The sequence below is a fragment of the Lepidothrix coronata genome, unplaced genomic scaffold (assembly GCF_001604755.1).
Source record: "Lepidothrix coronata isolate B3197 unplaced genomic scaffold, Lepidothrix_coronata-1.0 Scaffold16, whole genome shotgun sequence".
Taxonomy (NCBI): Eukaryota; Metazoa; Chordata; class Aves; order Passeriformes; family Pipridae; genus Lepidothrix; species Lepidothrix coronata.
Genome location: NW_016690196.1, coordinates 5,125,700 through 5,149,692, shown reverse-complemented (window position 1 = coordinate 5,149,692; position 23,993 = coordinate 5,125,700). Strand labels below are relative to the sequence as shown.

General features: G+C 36.1%; 1 protein-coding gene across 1 annotated transcript in view; it reads right to left on the bottom strand.

Moving 5' to 3' along the window:
• The window catches only part of BIRC6 (baculoviral IAP repeat containing 6), a 171,501-nt gene that overhangs the window by 131,598 nt on the left and 15,910 nt on the right, over nucleotides 1-23,993 (bottom strand). The window contains exons 3-12 of the mRNA XM_017806694.1: nucleotides 21,630-21,767; nucleotides 21,022-21,215; nucleotides 19,323-19,434; nucleotides 17,976-18,058; nucleotides 16,579-16,801; nucleotides 16,321-16,481; nucleotides 14,600-14,658; nucleotides 12,515-13,909; nucleotides 5,354-5,503; nucleotides 584-809 (exon numbers count right to left, since the gene is read on the bottom strand). Coding sequence (XP_017662183.1) covers nucleotides 584-809; nucleotides 5,354-5,503; nucleotides 12,515-13,909; nucleotides 14,600-14,658; nucleotides 16,321-16,481; nucleotides 16,579-16,801; nucleotides 17,976-18,058; nucleotides 19,323-19,434; nucleotides 21,022-21,215; nucleotides 21,630-21,767 — 2,741 coding nt within the window. The remainder of the gene's footprint in view (nucleotides 1-583; nucleotides 810-5,353; nucleotides 5,504-12,514; nucleotides 13,910-14,599; nucleotides 14,659-16,320; nucleotides 16,482-16,578; nucleotides 16,802-17,975; nucleotides 18,059-19,322; nucleotides 19,435-21,021; nucleotides 21,216-21,629; nucleotides 21,768-23,993) is intronic.

Below are 23,993 nucleotides of genomic sequence, written 5' to 3'. Positions count from 1 at the left end.
TGCTGGTGCAGTTCATTTCAATGAAAATACTACCTAAATTGTAGCACAACTAGGGCGCTGTAGTGGCTTAAGTAAATGTCTCACATATAAAGATTTAACTTCACATGAACAGACATAAATCTAGATTCTATCTTCATATTTTAAAATAAATTACAATACCATTTCATTTAGGACAACTAATTAGTCATACTGGCACCATTTTCTGATTAAAAAAATATATTAAGAACATGTATACGCATAAGAAGGGTGAATCAGACTTTTACAGAATATATCAAGAATATCTGTAACTCTGGCAAGTGTGCTTGTCTAATTACACTATGAAATGGCCACATTTAGCAAACTAAAATACCCCAATTCAAAACCTGATGTTTCAATTTGTTTCAAGGTCCACTAAAACAACTCTGGCAATCTCAAAGACCTGTAATGCAAACTACCAAGTAGGGATTATCATCTTTAAAATAACACGTTCTTAAACTTGCACACTAGTTAAAAACAATTAAATTGCATGAAATTTGTGACTGTACAGCTATACAAACTAGTTGAGCAACGCACACAATTCCTTCTGGGCTGTTACCCTCCTTACCTGTCTGTCTGTAGCTTCCAGGTTCGAGTATGCTGAGCTGCATCCCCGTGGTGCTGCTGGTGCAGATGCTGAGGGTGCCGCCTCTGCTGCTGCTCTTGCTGGACTTCTACCCAACAGGGAGGGACAGTGGCTGAAAACCGTGGTGTCAAGGTCTCAAAACGGGTCAGTTCCACCAGGGATGTCAGCGTTTCAAGGGAAAATGGCTGGTCCACCAAAAGATCAACTCCTGAATAATTACAGAACATACAGTAATTACTAGGCAGATTTCTTTTTTTTTTTTTCCCCAAGAACATCCTATGAACAGTTTGAAATATATCCAAACTGCTACAGATACAAATAACTACATGTTATATGAAGGTTTTTCAGTTAAAAAATAATAATAATAAAAAACACACACAAAAAAGCACCACCCTAAACAAATAAAAACACCCAAACAAAGCAACCAAAAAACCCTAGCCTTGAAGCCAGTATCCTTTGAAGGCAGTTCATTTGGAATAAATTTTCTAAGTACTGAAAGCTCTGAGCATGCTGTCTGGGATTTAAACCAGAATAATCAGCCATAAGTAATTAGCCAGCTACACTTTGAAGATGTAAAGCTGAATAAACATTTTTTTTTAAATATCTCTATTGACTCAGGTAAAAAAAAAGTTTTATATTTCATGAAAACAGACATACAGAATTACTACGTAATTGTGACATTTTTACCACTGTTTAAGACATCACTTTGGTACTTGTTTATCTATACAGACTTGTTTTATGGTGAATTACTAGAATGTTGTGAAAGGTTCCCAATTTAGCTTAAAAGAGGGTTAAGTGAAAAACAAACATGCTTTAGGTGATGCACTTAAATGTAATGCACTGAGCCTAGACAATTATACTGCCCTCTTGTCTTCATATTGAAGCCTTGCACTGAGGAAACAAGGATATTAATTGACATACTGAAAACTGAAATATCCCAGGAAGCCAAACACCTAAAGAAATCAAAAGAAACTCTAAAAATAATCAGATTTTCTGACAAAGACCAACACCCCCCCCCAAACCCCAAACAAACAAAAAAACCCCAGCCAAACAAAAACCCCCAAAACCATAAAGCAAACAAACAAAAAAACCCAAGAAAAAATAAAAAAGCCACCACCACCACAACAACAAAAAACAAACAAAGGAAAATAAGATATGCACAATATAAATTTTCTTGTATTTTGAACATTTTCTCCTAAAAATACATTTTGGAGAAAATCTCTTACTTGTAAAGAAATTATATTTTTCAAAAGGAGAAAGTTTGCTACCTGACTACTACTTTCACCACCCTGGCTGGGGGGATAATAATACACAAATACCACCCTCCCAGTGAAGTCTGAACCTAGAGACTGTCTTGTAAAGCAAGCCAGGTAGAGCTCCAGGTGAGACACCCAGTCATTGCAATCTAAGAGGCAGGAAAATGCTGAAGAAATTAGAAGTGCTTTAAAAATTGAATTTCAATAATAGGGCAGAGACCTTCATTATTTTAACTGCCAAATGTGAACTTCATTAGCTGGATGACACTGCAATGAGAAGTGAGATCATTGCTTAAACTGTACAACAATTCTATCTTTGACTAGACTGGATTTTTCCTGCTTCATTCTCCTTCCCTCTCCAACAGACACAAATACAAATTCAAAGTATTCAGAGCAACCACATACATGTGGTATCAACCCCTAAAATTGAAAAATGAAGGACTTAACTTTCCCGTGTTGCCAAGTATACTTGACTTCTTTTGAAAAATTATAATACTTTTATTATATTCTAATAGAATGTTACGGCAAGCTGGTTCTAACAGCAAATTTGAAAACAAGTTTTAAACTAGTCAGGAAAACCAATATTCTTTTTCAATTCACTTCAAAAAAAAAGCATTATTTTAGGTCATTTCACCACAAAAACCTCTGCTCCTTAAAAGGAAATAGTAATCTAAATTTAGTATATTTCTATTAGTAAAACAGAAATATTAACTTAATTCCTTCTAAAACAATACAATTTAAAATGCATCCAAGTTGTAAATTCAGGTTAGAATATAAAATTTAACAAATGCATTCTAGAATGCCAATAATAGAGAAAAATAAACACACAAACAAAGCCCACAATATATAGGAACACCATATGGGCAAAAGCTTCTGCTTGTTGCAGTTCATTTCCTCAAAGAGAAACCCAGAAACCTCTGTTGAGCCGTGTCCTAGCTTAATAACATGCTAGGACAAAAGTGGAAGAAAATGGTTTTTTCTACTGTATAGTATTTAAGGCTAAAAGGGAATTAACACTGATGTTATAAATGTTGAGGACAAAGGCTCCTCATGATTCATACAGACAATGACTCAGAAGATGCTGGCACAGTCCTGGCAATCATTCACATACATGCTGAGAATCCTGTATTATTGACTTTAGTATCCTTAACCTGGATAGTTTGGCTAAGAGCTCTGCAAACACCATTTGGTTTCCACAATTCCCACCAAGTCCCCTCATTTTAGCACTGGCTTCTTATGACTATTAAGCTTCTCTCACAGTTTTTAGTGGCTCAGTTTGATGGCACAAGCAGAACAGTTCTCAATTTATCTGATCATTACTCTTTGGAAAGCATTACAGACCAAGATCAAGCAATACTACACTGTCTGAATTATACGACTATTTAAAGGAGGACCTGCAGCTTGTGGACAACCTAAAGCTACAGCTACTTTGAAATCTATGCATAAATAAATCAATTTCTTGTTCCAATAAGCCATATTCAAGCCTATGCTGAAGGCTGGATGAGAAAGAGATAAAAAAAAGGGAAAAAAAATCCCCTTTACAATACTGGCAGAATTTAAACAGTAATGATCATCTACTTGATTCATTAAGATAGTCAAAGTTACCACTTGATTGGAAGTCACTGAAATCTGCTAATAAGCTACTGTACAGGGAATGCATCCATTGAAGCACATCTATGTCCTTGATATTTATATTCTCTTTTTTGCTTTATTCACCATTAGCAAAAGAAGGGTGCAGAAGAAAGTCACAGACCTTTTTTGCTCACATACATACAACAGTTTATTTCCTAGAGATTTTCAAACTTCAGGAGTGGCTTCTTTGGTGAAAAAGGGGAGGAACTGGAGAAATTCAGTCCTCAAAGCAACTGCTGTAATTCTGCTTATAAGAAATCTTATGACAAAAAGCATCTTTTCCTTCCCTCTTTTGATCGACTCTTGCAGAATTAAATTGGGATTACACAAACACAGCATAACACAACTAAAATTGTTAGAAGGCTGACAGCAAGCAGAGGTTTTGGGAGAAAGACAGCAAGTAGCCTGCTGACAACAAAGATGCCATGATCCAAAATGGTCCCTGTACTGCCAGTCAGTCCTCTCCCACCTTTTTTTGTCCTCTGCAGCTGCAGGCAAAGACACCCCCCATCACACACATGTACACGCAAAATTAACATAATTTCTCTGAAACAGCCATAGCTACGTGAATGGTTTATTTCCATTGTATCACTGGTTTAGCCTCATGCTTTATATTGTTTAATTTTTGTATTTTATATTCTAGGTAATCTATTCCCAGTGTATCCCTATTTCTGTCCCAAAAGACATGACCAAAACTTCCAAACTCCAATCCAACTAAAACAATTATGCTTTATTTCTCTACAACAACCGCAGGTTAAAACAAAATCAAAATAATAATAGTTTTACAGGTCTCTCATAAACAATTCCCTTTATAAACTCAAAACAAGAATATATATGTATATACACCCTTTAAAAACCTCAGCATGACTCAAATCTTCCTCAGGCTAAACCAGTAAAATTAGATTTGTCGTTAAGTTTTAGTAGCAACTGATCTACACTAAAGCATCTTTGATGAGCGCTGAGAAAAGATTGAGAGGCCCACACAGGAGCTCCCATAACCTGCAAACTCACTGTTCTCCCTGACAGACAGGAAGAGTCCCTCACATTTCTCCCCTTCTGCTTGCCTACAAAAGGAACAACCCTCTCACTCAACTACTTATTTAACCTTAGTGGGCTGGGAGACTACAAAAACCAGCAGATTGTTGCAGGTCAGCATATGAGAACCTCAGTAAAGAGAACACCTAAACAGGATGTTTAGGGGAAAAACAGAATTTGGACAATTCAAAATAATTATTTCTTGCTGTCCAAGGGTGGAGAACCTGTTGAGGAAGGAAACTAATATGTAAAGGACAGAAGAATTTGAGCTCAACCCAGGCAAACTACTAAAACCAAAAATCCAAGAGTTCACATTGTAAGCTTAATTTATCTACAGCAACTACACTGCCTGATGTACAGAAAGTATCAATTCCACTGTGTGCAATAGTACCTGTTAAATACATGCCTTGTACAGTTTTATTAAGTAGACCTGTACAGCTTCTGCATGAAACTTTAAGGCAACTTTACATAATAAAGACATGATTTTAATTCCGAATAAAGATCTCAAGCCTATTTAAACTATGTGGGAAGCTCAATCACTGCACAACTACCCATTTCTCACTGTCTGCCACACTTAAAATCACATGTAGAGATTAGAAAAAGAGTCAACTACCTAAAAGTGGGTTTGTTGTTTTCTTTGTTTGTTTTTTAATCAGGAACTGCTGAAATATTATGCTTGTACATAATCAGTGACAGCAACTAGAGAACTCCAACTGCGGGCAGCAAAAAAATTATAAAGCAGTATGCTACTAAATAATTGAAAATATGCAACTTCCAAAAATTACAGAAGTTTTTTTACTCATGGTACATTTACACATGTGAAATTTACCTGTAATGCCTGGACTAGAAGGATTAGATAAGGGTTTGGTGCCTTCTGATGACTGTTCTATGCTTTTGGAAAGGGATCCATCTACAAGTATATCGGCTTCATCTATGTCATCACAGGTCCCTCCAATCTGAAGGAAATGAAGTTCTCCACCTAAAATCATCACAGACAACAAAAGAAGAAGGTTTAGACAGGCATACAGCTAAACTCAATTCACAAGGCTGGCTTGCAGTTGAACTGCTATGCAATTACGACAGCAACTATGCAGGACCTGAAACCAGTAAGATTATACAGGAATACTCATTTTGCTTTATGACTACAATTTTTTTTCAGGGCAAATGCAAACCAGAACTTCAAAAATAGTGCAGTTGTGAATTCCATTAAAGGTAAGACATTGGGGGGAGGCATTGTAAAAGGTAATTAACACAGGAAACCTCAATAGAGACCAAAATTCATAACCATTATGTCACTTTCCATAATCCAAAATATGTTTACAAAGAGAAATATTCCATCATTGAAGTAAAGGCCTACACTACCTCATTTGTACAGGTTACATAAATTCCCTTTTAAAGTTTGATATTTGAAAACTGAAAAATCAACTAATTTCTCTGAATTCTCCTAAGTGGCTCTTCAAATTATTTTATCAAACCTAGAACTACCAACACTGACCAGGTCAACAGACAAAAGAGCAAGTCCAAACTTTTCAATGGACACAATGTAGTGATGGAATTTTGAAATCATTCAAGGAGGTTGCCCATTATTCACCACTACAGATACACATAGATGAATTCTGTCATTTACAGAGAAGTCATAGAACCATTTGGGCTGGAAAAGACCACTAAGATCATTAAGTGCAACCATTAACCCAGCACTACCAAGTCTACCACTAAACCATGTCCCCAGGCATGACATCTACAGTCTTTTAAATACCTCCAGGGATGGTGACTCAACCACTTTCCTGGGCAGCGTGTTTCTATGCTTGATAACCCCTTCTCTGAAGAAATTTTCCTAATATCCTAGCTAAACCTCCCCAGGAGCAACTTGAGGCCATGTGCGCTTGTTCTATCATTTGTTAATTGGAAGAAGAGGCCAATCCCCACCTGACTACAACCTCCCCTCCTTTCAGGTACTTGTAGAGGGTAATAAGGTCCTCTTTGAGCCTCCTCTTCTGCAGGCTAAAGAAATCCCAGCTCCCAAAGCTGACACTGACTTACTCAGTTATCACAAAGGAGACAAGTTGAAAACCAGCACCATAATATTTCCCTCAAAAACCAGGTAACAAAATCAAAACATTGGTAATTTAATTCTGAAGTGTATTTAAAATCTGCAATTTGCATGGACTCAAGAACTTGGTGGGTAATACAAACAGAACATAAGAATCATAAATCCATTCAAATAAACTACAAGCTTCCTTCTGGCAAACCAGTTACTGGTTCCAGGAAAGCAGCACTGGCACAAACTAGAGCACATGTCAGAGACTAGGCCACCGTAGTCAAAGCCAATCTGGTGAGATGTTCAGTATCCTGAATGCATCCTGCACTCTGGAAGGAGTCTGGAAGAACGACACAATCATCATCAGCAAATCACAACTGAAGGACATAGTTAAACAATATCCAAACAGTTAAAAGGAATTGGAAAACAAAGCCATATCACAGGAAACTATGCACTAGACAACTTACAGTCCCCCACTTCTCTTGACACTGGGCTGTAGAGGACGGGTTAGTTCTAAATGTGCAAGTTCAGAACGCCTGAAAAATGTCATCAAGAGAGTTACCCCAAAACCTCACTCCAACACAATTTATACTATTCTTGGAGATTTTAGCTATAAAATTTCATCCCAACTTATGGAAAAACAGAATGCAACTGAACAGGGACAAGTGAAAGTTACTACGCCTAGCAAGAAATAACTAAAAGAGCTATTATGGGATGAAGAAAAATCAGCTAGCCAGCAGTTCTGCAAAAGAGGCTCTTGTGAGTCAGAAGATAAACCTCGTTCAATTTCCTGCTCCAAAGTGCAAACATTTCATTATGTACACATGCACATGGTACATACAGACTGCAGAGCTGCTTAAGGAATTCTTCTGTTCAAAGACATCTGTAGGATTACTGTGCCTGGTTTTGGCTACCTCATCAAGAAACATGTGGACTGACTTGAGCAGGTCTTTTGGGAGGGGTAAGTAAGGGTTGGGGATTTTTTTCTTTTCTTTTAAAGTTCCTAAGGAAAGTTTAAAAGGATTGGAGATACTCAGCTGGAGCAAATAAATGATTCCAAAAGAACAGCATCTAAATAAACTCTGTCTTCCCCTTCTTTTTTGAAGAAATCTCTTTGCCATGTTCCTAATGAATATACAATCAGTATGACTCCAATGAGCAAAGATGATATAGGCTAAACACTAGGGGAAAAATCATCATCAAGGACAGCATGCAGTAGAAGAAATTTCACGACTAGGCTGTTAAATCTCCATGCTGAAGATGCTCAAAACCAGGGTGATCACTACTCTTCTGCTGAATGGGCAAGCGTAACTGATCCTGACTTGAAGATGATCTTTCAGCATCACTTCCAACACTAATTTTGATATGTAAAAACTTGACCTCTCTCCAGTCCTATTAGACTCCATTGCCTAAGAAGGTAGAAAATTGAAAATACTAAATTGATTCTTAAACTTCAAATACACAGTAGACAAGGCTGACAAAGCCTAATGACAGGGAAGACACAAATAAGATATCCAAACTAAATCAGAAAAAAGCTACGGAGTGTAATTAGTACACTACTTACAATTCAAGAGCAAGCAATCTGCTATAAATGAAAGGTACAAGATTTGGAGGAATCAATTCTTAAAGGTATCAAAATGCCATTCAGTTCTGGCAGGCTTGCCATAAGAAGTATCAGCACAGACAACTCACTTTTGACCTACCAAACTCCAGCCTGAAAAAACTTTTTCCAACAAAGGGGAGTGAGGAGAAAAACTCTTGTTATAATTTAACACCGTTAAAATGTTATAATGTAACACATTTTAAAATGTCAGCTGAGCACAATCCAGCAATGCTTCACTCACTAGAAAGAGTTCAAGCACTCAAAGAGATGGTATAGATTTTAACACCTGCTCAAATCAGACAGTATGTGCAGAAAGTACTTTCTTCACCAGAACACCATGAACATTTCCACTTTTTATAGCATTTGTTTGAAATACCACCACAGCTTCCTATTCAATATTTCTTCAGAGAGCTTCAGACACTTCACAAGGGAGAACATCAAGAGCAATGAAAGACAGAAAATTGACACATCTTTATGACCTTTTAAAAATACTCCCAGAAACACAAACATGGACAAATTTCAAAGCTGCCGAAACAAAACACAAGCAGAGATTTGCATCTTTATACTGAACTAAAATAGGCACAATTTCAGATATGTCCATTTTTTTACCTAATTCTGTATTGCAAAGCAAAGGTCAACAAAATTGTCTGAATGATAAACACAGCTAAGCAGCTAAAGTAAGGAAGCAATCCAAAACAAATTCAACAAAGGAAAAAAGTAGAACATATGCTGTGGAACATCTTCTTAAGTAATTTTTAGTAGGACTCTAACTAAAAAAAAAAGTTAAGATGAAACCTGAGATATTAGAAAGACAGTGACAACTCTAGCTCTGGAAATTTATGCATCCACAAGAAACTATATCTGCTCCTCTTAAGCACCAGATAATAGGCTTTAAATATCATCAAAAGACCACCCGACAGCTGTAACCCTATTCAAAAACAATACTTACTGCATAGTTAATGAAGAAATTACTTATTTTGTACTTATCATTTTGAATATTACAAAAGCATAAAATAAGCCGTCTTATATTAATAACACAAAACATTTAAACCCCCATACGATAGCACACAAAGTACTACTAAGAGGAATATTAACTATAGTCTACCTTGACCAAGGGGAAGAGAAGAGAAGAAAGCAAAACACAAAGAGAATAAAGTCCACCATGTTTGTTTAACAGAACTGGAACCAAGAATATACTTGCACACTTCTTCCCAGATGTCAACTCCAGGTAATCCCTGCAGAAACAGCTAAGTACCTGAAGCTGACACTGAGAGGTAACAATTTGAAGTGGGACTCACAAGGATGGATGACATCAAATGCAGGTCTAAAACATCATCATGGCTAGGCTTTGCGAACGAAGATTTGGGTGGTCTAAAACACCTCTACATTAAACCACTCCAAATCTAAACACCCATTCACACAGAGCTTCCTTTTTAGTCATATCTAAAAGACAGCTATGGAAAAATTTTATGATGTAGCAGGAGAAGCAGAAAAAAAGAAAGGTTTTTCTGCATCCAAAACTTTCAGGTATTAAAGTACCTCTTTCCCTGCCCTCACCATTCGAACAAGTAAACAGGAAAGAATATACTGCTCAGCTTATATTCCTGAATAGTTTTCCAACAACATCCAAGCATTTCCAACGTGTGTATGTTCCAAAACTTCTACTTAGCATTTTCACTTATGTCTTTGCACTACAAGCTTCTTTCTAGAAGGATTGAATACATCAATGAATACTGTTATTCTGCTTTCAATACATATCCTCCTAATGCTGTCAGACTGCAGGCACTACCTTATATGCGGTAATAAACCTAGTGGATTAAAAACTCAAAGTGATTTTGGAAGAATTTTGGAAGAAGCCTAGGAAAACTGCATTTGAGAAAAAATATCAATAATAAAAAAAACCATCTTCATCCACCTAGCAGCTAAGCAAGAAATTTTACGCACTCACGGCAGAAAGTTTAAAGGGTGATTACGATTCAAGACAACAAAAATTATGCAAAACCTGTTCTGTATAAGAAAGTATTCAAATGTACAACAGGATGCAGAATTTAAAAAGTTATATTAACAGTTGAGGTTCTTGATTTGCTTTTTCTTTTAGTGTTCCTGAATTTTATGCCTTACAGTTATTTATAAACATTTCAGATCCAAGTCATTCTTTACAAAGCTTCACATTTTAGCATAAATGTTTTGACTCCGAGGGTTCAAACATACCTAGCACCAGAGCCTGAAATCCAGACTTCTAATGGACATTGATCCCTAAATATTTATGATGGCTTTGGGACTTAATTTCTCAAAAGTGAGAAAAATTACACCGGAAAAAGTGACTGAAATTTTAAATAAGGACTAGAAATTGAAAGCTTGTAAAGACATTTATACAATAAAAATAACAAATTCCAAAGTCCATTTTAATATGATTGCAGAGCAGAAGATGGAAGTTCCAACTAAAGGTGCAATGGGTGTAAATGAGAGATAAGAATAATCAATGGATTTTTTTTTAAGTAATCAAAGTACTATATTCAAAATAGAAAACTTGTGGGCTGAGGAATACTTTGTAGCATATTGGACTACAGAAGAAAAAAAACCCAAATCTCAGTCATCTACAAGGCAGCAAGATCAAAAGAAGTCCCAACAAAGCTATTTATAAATTGCTAGATGGATATTATAGTACTCAGAGAGATTTACTGAAAAAGTAGAACGATGTGCTTGTCTGTTATGAGGAAGATGAAGTATCCTCCACTCAGTAACAGAGATGGTGGTTGTCCAGGCAGAGACAAATACTCCAACACACACAGAATAAATGCTTCCAACTCAACAGACCTGTTATCTTACACTCCATGTCCCAGAACAGGTTCAGATTATAGCAAATGCTACAAGAACGTAATTACCATACACAATAACACCTGATGGGAAAGTACAATGCACAGTAACAATAAGCCCTTTAACTTTTATCAAGAAAGAAAAAACAGATTTTATGCAAGACAGAAATTAATAGTAATACAATGCTGTAGATAAAAAAAACACCTTAGCAAGGTTTGAAGTTCTTTGTAATGAGATTGCAGTTTGATCAGCTAAGTATAGGTAAAAACATTATGACATGGATATGATATAATAACAGTTCTCAAAGGCAATTAACCTTTCAGTTCCATTTTAACCAGGAAGAAGCGTGCACTACTAAATACAGCTGAAACGGTTTAACAGACATTTCTTCAAAAGTAGTTATGAAAAGAGAACAATTTAGTAAATATGAATGTTACCATTGGGAATCTGCAAACATAAATACTAGTTGCTAACATACAATATTTTCATTCATATTTGATAAGCAAATCTAAAATCTCCACTTCTAAAACTCTTGGTAGGTAAGTGATAAACATGGAGCCCTTAACAAAACTGAGATTTTTACACTAAGCTTGACTTTATCTGTTGGAAATAACAGGTAAATTTGATTTAACAACTACTCATAGGATGACTGTGTCATCAGTGTCATTTCCAAAGAAGGAAAGGTATCGATTTAAATTCTTCTAGTAGAAAGTTCAACATGATATTGGTGGGAATTAATCTGCAATGTATGAATCATCCCATCATTTTAGCCCCTCTGAGAGCCTAAGCATTTCCACCAGAGCCACATTCAACTGCAGGAGAACTAAATAAAACACTGGTGTGTGGAGGAACTCGGATGACAGGTAGAGCCGTTTCCTCTGATCCAATGTGACACAAGGGAAGTGGGAGTTCTGTGGTGGTTTAGGGACTTCTATTTGTTGCCTGAACTTGAGTTACACTCCCCTCCTACCTGCACCTCCTTCCCCAAAATGTCTTGTGTTCATTTGAAAAAAAAGATTTAATAATCCTGCATGGATAATCTGGCTCTCACACTTAAGAAAGTACAATCCCAACTGCAAAAAGCTGAAGCAGAACCAGCAGCATGCTACCTGAATGAAGATACAAATGACCACTGGAATAAAGTATAAAAGCATTATCTTCTCTATCCTCTTGAATATCATAAATTACAGACAGGAGACATCTTTCAGAAATGTGATTTCTTTAGCACAGAAATAATTAGTTACAAGAACTACTTTTATTTGTTTTGGACTTAAGAAAATCTGTGCTTCTACAAGGCCAAATTTACCAATACATTGGATACATGCAAGAATTCTTGCCATTCCAGAGATGAAAATCTACATTTAAGGTGAGGAATTAACTCAAGTCTATGCTTCCTAGACCAGAATTAAACTCTATGTAAATTCAATAAAAATTTGCCTATTACTGTTCTGAAATTTTGGTTCTAAATTCTATAATATAATCCAAATACAGTAAAATCAATAATTAAAAAAAAAATTAAAGAATAGTCTTACCTTTGGTGCATGCACATAATCTGTCTGTGCCCGAACAGTATATCACAGAGACAAACATATCTGGTTCCTCAGTGCCCTCTTTTTTAGGTGGCTCCACTTTGGCTAGAATTTCAAAGTTCGAAAGATCTAATATTTTTACATATCCTCCCTGAGTAGTTATTACCAGGTGTCCAAGAGTAGAGATCTCAGATCTTCTTTCTCTCCCACTGCCATTTTTAGAAGTTAATTGTATTTCCTCTACAGGTTCCTCACAGTCGTCCTCTCGATTATCCAATATGTCTGGTGGGAGCAAAATCATTGAGGTAATTGTGTCTTGGGGGTCTTTGATATGCTGGATTTTTACTGGTTCCTCCTCTAGAGTAACTACTCTAGTGGCATAATTCATCTTATAAAGCACTAGGTATCCACCACTAACACTTCTCTGTTCAGGCTGAATTATTAAAGGAGTTGGTACATCTGCTGGTGACTCGTGCTGGATTACATCAATACTCGTGCCATTCACTACAGCGAGACTTGATTCTAGTTCCCCCTTCCTTCTATTACATAGTGCCGAGTTTAATTTATTTAAATTATTCAAGGCCTCTACTTGATTTATTGCACTCAGAGATTCGACAGGACAAGTCCGCAGTCCTACTAACAGATGAACTCCATCTGCACAAGGTGTGATTGAATCTACACACAGGTTCTCCTCCTCTGCAAACTTTGGCAGACGCAGGCACTGAACCAAAGTCCCAGGCTTGGGAACCATGGAGCTCCACTTGTCCGAGTCCGGAGATGTTAGGTTGGCTGCAGCATCTGCAAACTGCTGAATGTAAGTCACAGGGGGATCCTGTAACAGCAATTGTTCCTGACTGTCCAGCTCCATTTCAATGATCTGTGGAACTGTGAAACCATCATCATGTATACTTTTACTCATAATATTGTTCATCTGTGAAAAGAGTTTTCCTGCTTTTTCATCAGATTCCTTAATGCTGTATAGCAACAATACAGGCAAAGTCCTCCTTACTAGAGGGGAATTCAGTTCTGAATTAGTGCAGGATTCATTGTCAGTTGATCCCTGTTCCGAGACACTCTCACCTCGAGTCCTACTTAAACCATCCAGTGATCTCTGAGAGTTACTGCTAACAGGAGAGGTAGCAGGTGATTTGTATGTTAATAGACCTCCAGCTAATAAACAAGGAAAGGGAATGTTGTGTTGTTCTAGATGTTTTTCCTTCATCTTTTCACTCTTACAGTTGGCCAAACAGGGATTTGCTCCAAGTTCTTCTAGATCCTTAACCGTGTCTTCCAGAACATTTGCAACGATTTCCCACTGAAGTTTTTCAGGTTGCTGAAGAATGCTGAGAGCTGTTATATCAAGGCTGACTTCCATAGTTTCTTTTTGTGATGTATGCCCTTTAAAGCAAAAATGTTGAACATAATACGTATGCTTAAAAAAAAAAAGGAATAATATTGCACATATTGCTGTTTGTTGAAAAAAAAAAATCTTTACATCTCACGCTCTTTTTTTTCCCCACTTGATCATCCTTACTCAAAGACTTAAACTGGATTATGGGAAATAAACATGCAATCCTCCCCCCCATCAAAATTTCTGATTAAACCTCTAAGAAAATGACACAAGAACACCAAGCACAGCACTGTTCTGTTTCCATATGAAATACTTATTCAGGAAGAGAAATACTTTATTGAAGTGCATACCCCCACGGAAACAATCAAGATATAGGAACTCTTTCTGGCAATCCCCTGAATTTAAAGGGTTTTGTACAGCTGTAATTTGTTCCTGTTCTAAGCAAGTTCTTTTATCTCGATTTGTGTGCTTTATTGACAGCAAGATAAGCAATGATTGTTGTCAAATAAGACATTTATTAACCAACAAAGTAGGGTTTTTCTTTCCTCCTGTATGTAATCTCTCCACCACACAAACAGTGACTTAAATACTAGCATTGCTTTCAAAGTAAATCCTTTTCCTTTTTTCTAATATAGTGAATTCAATATCGTTGGTTTTGACAAACCTTTTTTAAAAGCCTGAGAAGAACAATTTCCCCTTTGACCTCTAAACTATTACATAGGTCAGATATAACCTACCTGTCACAGATTCTGATCTGGAATGCTCTTCACTGTCGGAATCCTCCAGTAGGTCATCACTGAAAAAAAAAAAAAAATGCATGAATGACACCATGTATACAGTAACTGCATGGTTATATTTAATTTATTTTTAAAAATTGTAAAAAAGCAATGTTTATTATAACTGGACATTCCTTTTAGTTGGCACTGTAGAACCACTGATCAGTTCATCACAGACACTAAAAACATAAAGACTTTTTTCCTCCATTATCAAAACAGTAGACCAGCTTTCTGTTTGCCTCATTCTACTATTATATTTCCTACAATTCAGACATAAATGCAATTAAAATGAAAGCCAGTGTACTGCTTCTAAAAATACTACCAGATTAATCATTTTTTTGATAAAAGCGGATTCTGTTCAAGAAACCTCTTGAAGAGAAAAAGGCCATTTAGTAATTCTAAGAATATATTAATAATTTATGCATCTGGCTTTTCCAATATAAGAAATTATTTCCTATTAGAGGCTCCTTACACACAGGAAGAACAGTAATGCCTTTGCAGCTTCAGGTATAACTACTCACAGTACCAAGTCAGATTCTCAAATTTCAACAAACTGGATGCTTCATCCTCACATCCAAGAAACAGATCTTTTTTGGTCCAAACCTGATCAACTTCACAACATGACAGAGAGAATTCAATACTTTGAAGTAAAATGTCTTAGTTCTGAGCAGTATGATTGCACTATCCTTCATTCATCCAGCTCTTAAAAATCGGTTTAATTCTTTAATTCTTAAGCAGTTCACAGCCCTAAAGCTACAGCAGAAGTCCAGGCAGCTGTTAGGCCCCACGTGCTGATGTTGCCCATGTTTCTACACACTCTCTTCAGAAGAGCTTCATATTTTCTCTGCAGTACTGTAGATATCTCACCAAGCTTAAACTCAAAGATTTACTTTCCTGTGCATGAAGAAGCACTGTTAACTTCTGTAATACTAAAGTTCAAGAAGAAACATTCAGAAAAATAGCAAGACTTCCCCAAATACCTTCCATCCTGAACTTTTCAACAATTATTCACTCTTTTGTTTGAGTTTTGGCAATATGAGAAAGGAGTTCCCAGTAAGAGACTGCAAGAAGCATAAATGAAAGAATACTATTTTTTCTCATGTGACTCTTTCTGAGGACTGGCATACTCTCTAGCTTATCCAAAAGCTTGGAACAGCACTGTCTAATTGTTTATAGACTATGTGCATATGTATTAAAGGTACACAATGAAGTATAAATTCCTAGCACATCCACATAACTTGTTTTCAGAATGACATAAGCAGAAATTACGGAAAAGCAATCAGAGGAAAGTGTGTTTCAGAAGTCCATGAGTAGCCTTTACTTTCAAAGTCTGAAATGGATAATTCATAACTAAAATAAAAATCCAAAAACTGATCCAAAACTTATATTCCTTTCTCTTTTCAACCTGCCTCTGAAACACTAGCACAGGGCAGCAATGAGATCTGCAATGTCTCTGCTAGAGGAGTATACAAACTGGAATAGCAGGAAACTGGCTTTAAAAATAGAAATTTAGACTACTGTTTTTCAAATGTTGAATTGTGTACAGACATATAGTGACTAAAAATATTATGTCCATGAAAAAAAAGTTTACCAATCTTTTGTTTCACGAAGCATAACAACTAAATGGTATTTACCACTTACACAGCAGCATTTTGTATTTCTAATTTTGTAGATTGGCATACCTGTCTCCTTCTAATTTTGGTATATCTGAGCAGCTAGATGAATCTTCTAACCATGCTAGTGTTGGTCTCCTTGAGTCAACCCCTGAGCTCTGTTCTCCTGATAACATAAGTTGCTGCACAATAGCTGGATCATATGCATTGATTTCAAATTTTAAGTGGACCTGAGAAACAACAGAAAACAGAAGAGGTAACTGATTTGAATCGAGACATGTTTAATCAGTAAATAATTAATAAAAACTGATTGTTTATATTGCATACCTTCATAAGTTTGGAAACATCCCATATGCAGATCTTTCCTCGTTTTGTCGCAGCAGCTAGAAAATGAGGGCAACTTCCAGATCCAAAGCAGGCTATTCTGTCAGTGCCATCTGTGCAGGGAAATTGTGCTGGACTTGTTGCCAGTGTGACTGAAAGAGGTACATTCTGAGTGTGCTCACCCTTGACAAATGGGCAGTTTGGGGAATGTCTCTCATGTTCAGACCTTTTCACATTAAAAACAAAGAGAGCAAATATTGATTTCTTGCTGTGAAAAATACACACATCACATACAAGCTCAGCCCTAGAAGTAAAGTTGAAAATGAACTGTTTGAACTGTATTGCAGTCAACCATGCAAGAGAGTTCTGAAGCTACTAACACAGCTTTCCCTGCTGATTCTCAAGGGCAGACTGTATTAAAGCCTTTGATCACTCAATGCACATTCATATTCAAATGGATGAATCTACACACAGTGCTATTAATATAAGTAGTCCATTAAACAAACACAATTATTCTATAGGCAGGAGCCTATCACGTCCTCATGAAGTAAAGCACAGATTAAATTCTACAGAACGTACATTAGAATTCCAATTTTATGAGCAAGATATCACAAGTAACTTTAGAAGCAATGTTTTACCTTTAGTTCTACATTCACAGTTACAAAAATGAAAACTGAAAACAGTCCTGAATGACACACTGACGAAGAAGCACGAAGAAAGCCCTAATTTCAATATACAACTAAAGCAGAGACATGAAAGAACAATTACACAATTACAAAATGTCTGTAAATGTTATGTCACAAGGGAAAGGAGTAGACAAAGACTTTGAAGACAATACTATAAAGGAAAGGTTTCCAAAAGGTCAGGAATCTGATGTGTTCAAGTAACAATTATAAATTACTAAATAATCAAGACAAAAATTATGTTAAGAACTCTTCAATCAATATAAATTCCTGCATTTCTGTCACTACGCACAATTTTATGATTTGGGAAACTAGTAGTGGATGTTGCAACTTTACATAAAAGGCAAATATGCACTGTAAGGCCATTGGAGTTTATGGACTTGAAAAGAGACGTGATCTAGTCACAATCATATAGAAGATTGAGTTTAGATCCCTGCAAATTGTTTCATGGAACAATTTGAAATCAAAGAGTAAATCAATATTAAGAAATGAAACCAACTACCATTTTTTGGGTTTAGTATTATACAGAAATTTGACCTACTACTGCAAACCATTTTGTGATTTGTTCCATGGTATCATTTTGGAAACCCATTCTTGTCAATGACATGCCCTAAACTCACCAGAAATCCCATCGAGATAATGTTGATTTTTGTCCTTCAAGGATTTCCAACCTCTTCAGCACAAAATTACGTCTACTTCAAACATCATTAAACTTACCAAGGTTCATCTGTAGGTTCCCAGCACACCAAGCACACACTACAGGTAAAGCACATGGCTCTGTCATCTCCTGATGAAGCAGGCTATGAAAAGAAGAAGAAACACTTGAAATTTATATATCTATGTACTATGGAACACTTTAACTGAGTGATCAAGTCTTTTCTGCTAGTGACATAGTAAAGCACCACATCAAACATATAAAAGGCCAAAATTATGTACTATCAAGTGGCAGTATTTCACATTAAATAAAAAAGGATACACTACATTACTATAGAAGGGATTCAGAGCCAACATCCATGCAAGTAACTGCATAAAACCCACCAACATAGAACAGAACTGACTTTTTTTAGTTTGGAAAAAGTTCACAAGGTTCAAAAGTTAGAACTGCAGCAGAATAAGTGTACCTCTGCATGCTTGGATAAATACAGGTTAAAAAATACTCCTTCCAATCTCCTAGGACATAAAAGTATTCTCTATTACTCCTATGCAAAGAACAGTTGTTACTAGCAGAAATAACTGAGGAAAAACAATGGAAATTTCCAATCTCCTAACATTTAGCATTCTCATGATCTCGTTTCAAGACATGCTTGGGAATATGCAGACGCAATTCCAATATATGAATTTCCTGCATTTCTCCTCCTGTACAAGTTTAAGAAATCCTCCAAAAACTTTATCCACTTGCACCTATCAGGCTTTGTAGTTGACGTGAGGCAGACAATATTGCTGTCAAATGATAGGCACTGCCCACCTGTCATTATCTAAATCCATACCATAATTATTTTTTTTACAGTAGAAATAATTTCAAAGAATGAAAAACAGAAATAAGCAAAGGTAGTGGAATAAAGTGTTGAGGTTGTATTTATTCACTAAGCCTAACAATTTAATGTGATCTAGGACCTTTGTTTGTTATAATACAGTGTAAGTTCTACTAAGAAAGTATGGTTAGAGAACTCCAATGTCAAGTTTATTGCTTTTTCTGCTTTACTTGTAATATAAAAAGGATGTTTACTCAACAACCTAACAAGGAGAAAGAGATTCGACATAACCAACTTCATATCTATAATTGTTGTTTAACTCAGATCAATCTGATATTTAGAGATGTTTTATATGCTGAAATTCAGAACAATGTTTTCTGTGATCTGTACAAAAAAGAGAAGAAATCTCAAGGCATTAAAAAACTCTGAAGCTTAAAAAGCAAAAAGCACTGGATGACAAAGTTTTTATGGTTTATGCATCACTGAAGGAATCCATCAAAAAAAAACCCAGCAAAGAACCCACACCTTTTTTCCCCTGCCCCCTCAGACCTTCACCTCAGGAACAAATACTAAGAACAACTGAACCTTTTACCTGGTGATAGAACCCAGCTTGAGCCATAGGATCTGGCTGCGCCCACCGATAACCCACGTGAGGCCATGAAGTGAATGTCTCCCGTCTGTTAGCTTCACTATACATCAAAGACCTAGAAAGGTGAAAAATTCTACGTTATCCAAAACTGACACTTAAAAATAAAAAATTAAACTTTTTTAATTTATGAAATTAATTTAGTTTATGAGATACTTTCAATGTTTTAGTAACTGTTAGAAATACCAGAGATAATTAACTACAACTTATATTTCAAAATATAATTAACCATTACTGAAAAGTTACAAACTTCCCTCACTTGAGCACCCAAAGTACAATCCCAGAAAAAGACCAAAAGCAATACAGCAATCTCCAGGCTTTAAAAGCAAGATTAATAAAATAAGATTCCAGGTAGCCTATTTGGTCTAACTGCAGAATAACATTAGATACCCAAAGCCACGCTGCATCTAAGGCAGATGGAGAATCTAGCCCAACAGAACTAGAGAACTGGGTTTTTTTTAACATGACAACTACTGCAAAAATTTGGGTGTATTAGTTGAACAGATACGAATATGCACATTTAAAAACACTCTAAAGTGATATTTTAGGCTTTAGGCTTAATTGAATACACAGTACAAACCTCCCCAACACTCCTCATTCACCACATACTATAATACTTAAAAATTGCAAACTAAGTCACAAAACATGAACCCCTCTACAACTCAACAGCTACAGAGCAAAGAAGTTCCTCTCTTTTCCACCTTCACTCAGTGTATGTCCCTCGTCTGCAAGAGTACATAAGAAATCAGTATCAGTTTTTCTCTTCCCTTCACAGAATTTTGTTCTCCAGTGTCATTCCAAAAACTAGTGCAGTTAGACAGATAGGTGCCTCATTTCATGTTTCTGCCCCTCAGTTTAAGAACATTTTTGCTGTTTTATAAGAGAATGGGTATATTCCTGCCAAGGAAGTAATCTATTCTAGCAACACCCACATAAGGGCTGTCTTAACTTGACATTATACCACCTTAAGAGACAGATCTTGGAGAGCTCTAATCAAAATACAATATGGCAAGGTACAGGTAGACCTGGAGGCTTGGGAAGGGGAAGTAAGAGATGAAATCAATTTCAGTAAATTGTTTGAGTTGTAAGAAATGATAATGTGCTTGCAAAATAATATTTGCATAGAAACTTTCAAGAAGGAATTAATTTATAGATTTAGAAGATTTATCACTATTCTAATTAGTCTTAGCTTATGAAGGTTAAAATAATGGGTTCCTTGCTTGTTTATACATTATAACTTGGATTAGAAAGAGATGAAGCAACAATTTCAGGTAAAGTTTTCTCTGACTCCAAACACTTAGCAGGTGACTAGCAGGTTCTGAAGTAGCATATATATGCTCTGCAAAGCTGTATTTAAGGCTGCAATTGTTACCTTTCTGAAAGTATATGTTGGATTTAAGAGTGAAGTGAATTCAATTTGCCTGGCAATAAAGTTGAAACCCAAATAGTCTTGTGGCATCCATAAAGGCTTCTCTAAGTTTAGTAATATGTATGGCACATTGTGCATTAAACAGTTAATTAACTGTATGCATAAGAGCAACACAATACAGAACATGACTAATTCCTTTGGCAAATAAAGTCATCTAAGAGCTTATTCTGATACAAATAAGGGGTCAAAGTAATCACTTATTTTGTCTTAATATACCTGTCCACAGATCGACCAGGTCCCACACCAAGTTCTGGTCGTGCGCTGGGTAAGAGGTAAGATAACCTATCCATCACAGAGGATGCTACAGGTAAGGCAGCAATATTTTGATTTATCTTCTTGAGTTCATTTACAATGGCACTGGCGACAGACTTCAAAACATGATGAGGAAGGTGGAACGTAACCGTTGCCCACTAAATTAAGAAAAGAAGTGTTTTGAGTTTTAAAACTGTAACATCTAAACAACAAACAGATCACAGAAGTGTCAAAACCAAAACCAAAAGCATGTCTTCCATGCTCCCATGATATCAAGAAGTAATACAGCGACAGATAGACAAAACCAACACATACATAATGCAAGGAAAGTCAGTAATTTCAGATTTTAAGCTCAGTTGGGTTTATTAGTTGACTTTATCTGCAAGAAACTAACCTTGTTTGTTCTCCTAACAAGTGAAGCTTCATACAGAGGAACTAAGAAACATAATATATTCTACTGTCTTCAAACAAAATCCACCACACTAAATCAAACATTTTGTATGTTTCAATAATGGTAGACACACAGATTAGACTTGGGAATCCATTTAGACAGTACAGAGACAATTTCTTACCTTTGCAACTTTATGATTTGCTGCTGTTTCATGTGAGGTATTTTTTAAACCATCCTTCAGTTGCGTGATGAACAAGTCATATCCCTCTGTGCTAGAAACATCTACTTTTTCTATGCAAGCAGATAACAGCTGCTGAGCCTAAAATGCAGATGTGTGAGAAAAGTCAGCATCCACAACTACAGACAGCAATTACACCTGTGTCATTACTTCAGGAAATGACCTTTGTTGTATCCTACTTTATCATATATTATATCAGCATAATTCCCATAAAAGATCCAAAGTTCCAAATTTTATTTTGTAGGCCAATCAATAGACAAACTTCAGCAATAATGACAGTAATTACTACAAGTTCCCTCAAGGGCAATATTACCAAATGTTAAACAAGTCAATCATATAAACAACTATAACTGAAGACATATTAAAGACAAGCAATAAGGAGACATGTATTGCTCAACGCTTTCTCTTCAAAAGGATTCATTCAGCTTTACAGACAAAAAGTGAGAGCATTTTTCTGTGACAAAAAGTGACATTTTCCTGAGTAGCTTTGTATCTTCAAAAAAGATGACAGTGGAACAACACTGCAACAAAATTAGAGGTAAATTACTTACAAAGCTAATACAAGGAAGCTGAAAAGTGAGGCAGAAAAAACCCAGGCTAGTTTAGAAACTACAAACTCTTAAAACTCAGAAATAATGCAGCTAAAAAAGAATGCTATAAACATCCATTTATAGACTTTTTCTTCCAAGTCTCATTTGTTTCCAGCTTATCCCTCTGTCTGCTAACTTCATGTTGACAGGTAAGATTTAAAGTTATGCTTTATGTGCAAAGCACAGAGTATTCTATATCTGCTGTTAGGTGGGTTAACTATTGAAAAATAATATAGGAATTTTTTTCAAGTTACAAACACAGGGAAATATTTCCCTGAGGACAACAGCCAGCCAGTCACAAACTGTTCCAAACAGAATGGATCAAACGGCCCCTTGGTTATACCCTTGAGGAATTCAGGGAAAGAAAGACAGAAATAAGGCAAACCAGTCCCATAGCTAGGGCTGTATCTGTTTCTCAGACTTCAATAAAAAGACAATTACAATTCTTGTGGCATCTCATACTTTCCAAATTTCTTGCGGATGACAGAAGAATAAGAGATAGATTGTGGAAGTTCCTAAATTTACAGTGTTCTGTGGGGACTTGAAAACAGCATAGAGGTTGCTCCATAACTTCTCAGTGCTGCCAATTAAAAATGCATAAAGATGCATTGCATTACCAGCAGATCAAACATATTAAAAGATTACTTAAATTAACAAATTCACAGAAAAGTTCTAGAGATAAACAAAAAAACCCCACTCTTGCTTGGATAAAAGTTCCTGACCTTTTTAGGGTGAAAGAGATGGGCTGATGCGTTTGTATGATATTTGCTTAATATTTACTAAATTTTTCCAAGGTCTGGGCTGCCTCCTCTTTAAAATTAAAAGAACTGAAGACAGCTAATGTTTTGCTTCCTGTCTCACTGATTTGGCCATGAACTTCCCAAATCTATTCCTACTGAACTATAATTTCCAAATTATTTTAAACAAGGACCTTTACAGAGAAGTGCCGTATTATAACCTTGAAATAAGGGTCTGTAAACTCTTCAGAAGCAAAGAATCTTTAGTTAAAACTGATACAAACTTACAGGTTGTACTGAACCATGTGAGACTGCAAACCAGTGACAGCAGAACTTATGAAAGGAAACCCTGACCTCTGCCAGTTTCTTCACACTCAGCCACACATACCAAGTTTCTTTAGTAATGCACTAACGGTGTAAAAGAGATGCCAGTGGCAGCAAGCCCGAGGAACCTGGAAAGCTCTCTTCAGAGACCTCTATGAAGCAACATTCTATTGCTGTTGCTCCTACTCAAGACAAGTAGTTAAAAACCTCATATATAACACACGTTCTTGTACCATAAGTGCCTGTTATTCAATATTCCAAGAGCACATAAATATTTTACAACAATGCTGAAGGTAAACAAATGCAACAAAATCCTAAGCATTACACTCTAAGCAGAAATGTCTACATTAGCTTCTCTTGAAGTGATACTAAATGCTCAAACCAGGGAGTATCACATTACAGCTAAAAGGGAAGCCAGGTTTACAGGGAGAAAAGTCTTTTGTTAGGCCAGCTGACATAGCTAGAAAATTTACATTCCAGCACTAATTTTTCATGTGTAGAAACACCATATTAGCCGATTTTAATTGTCTTCCTTTCCCTGAAAGCCTATACCAAAAAAAACCCCAAACCAACAAAACAAAAAAAATAACCAAAAAATCAAACTGAATCAAACAAACAAAAAAAAAAAATCAAGGATACCCAACAGACTGACTTCT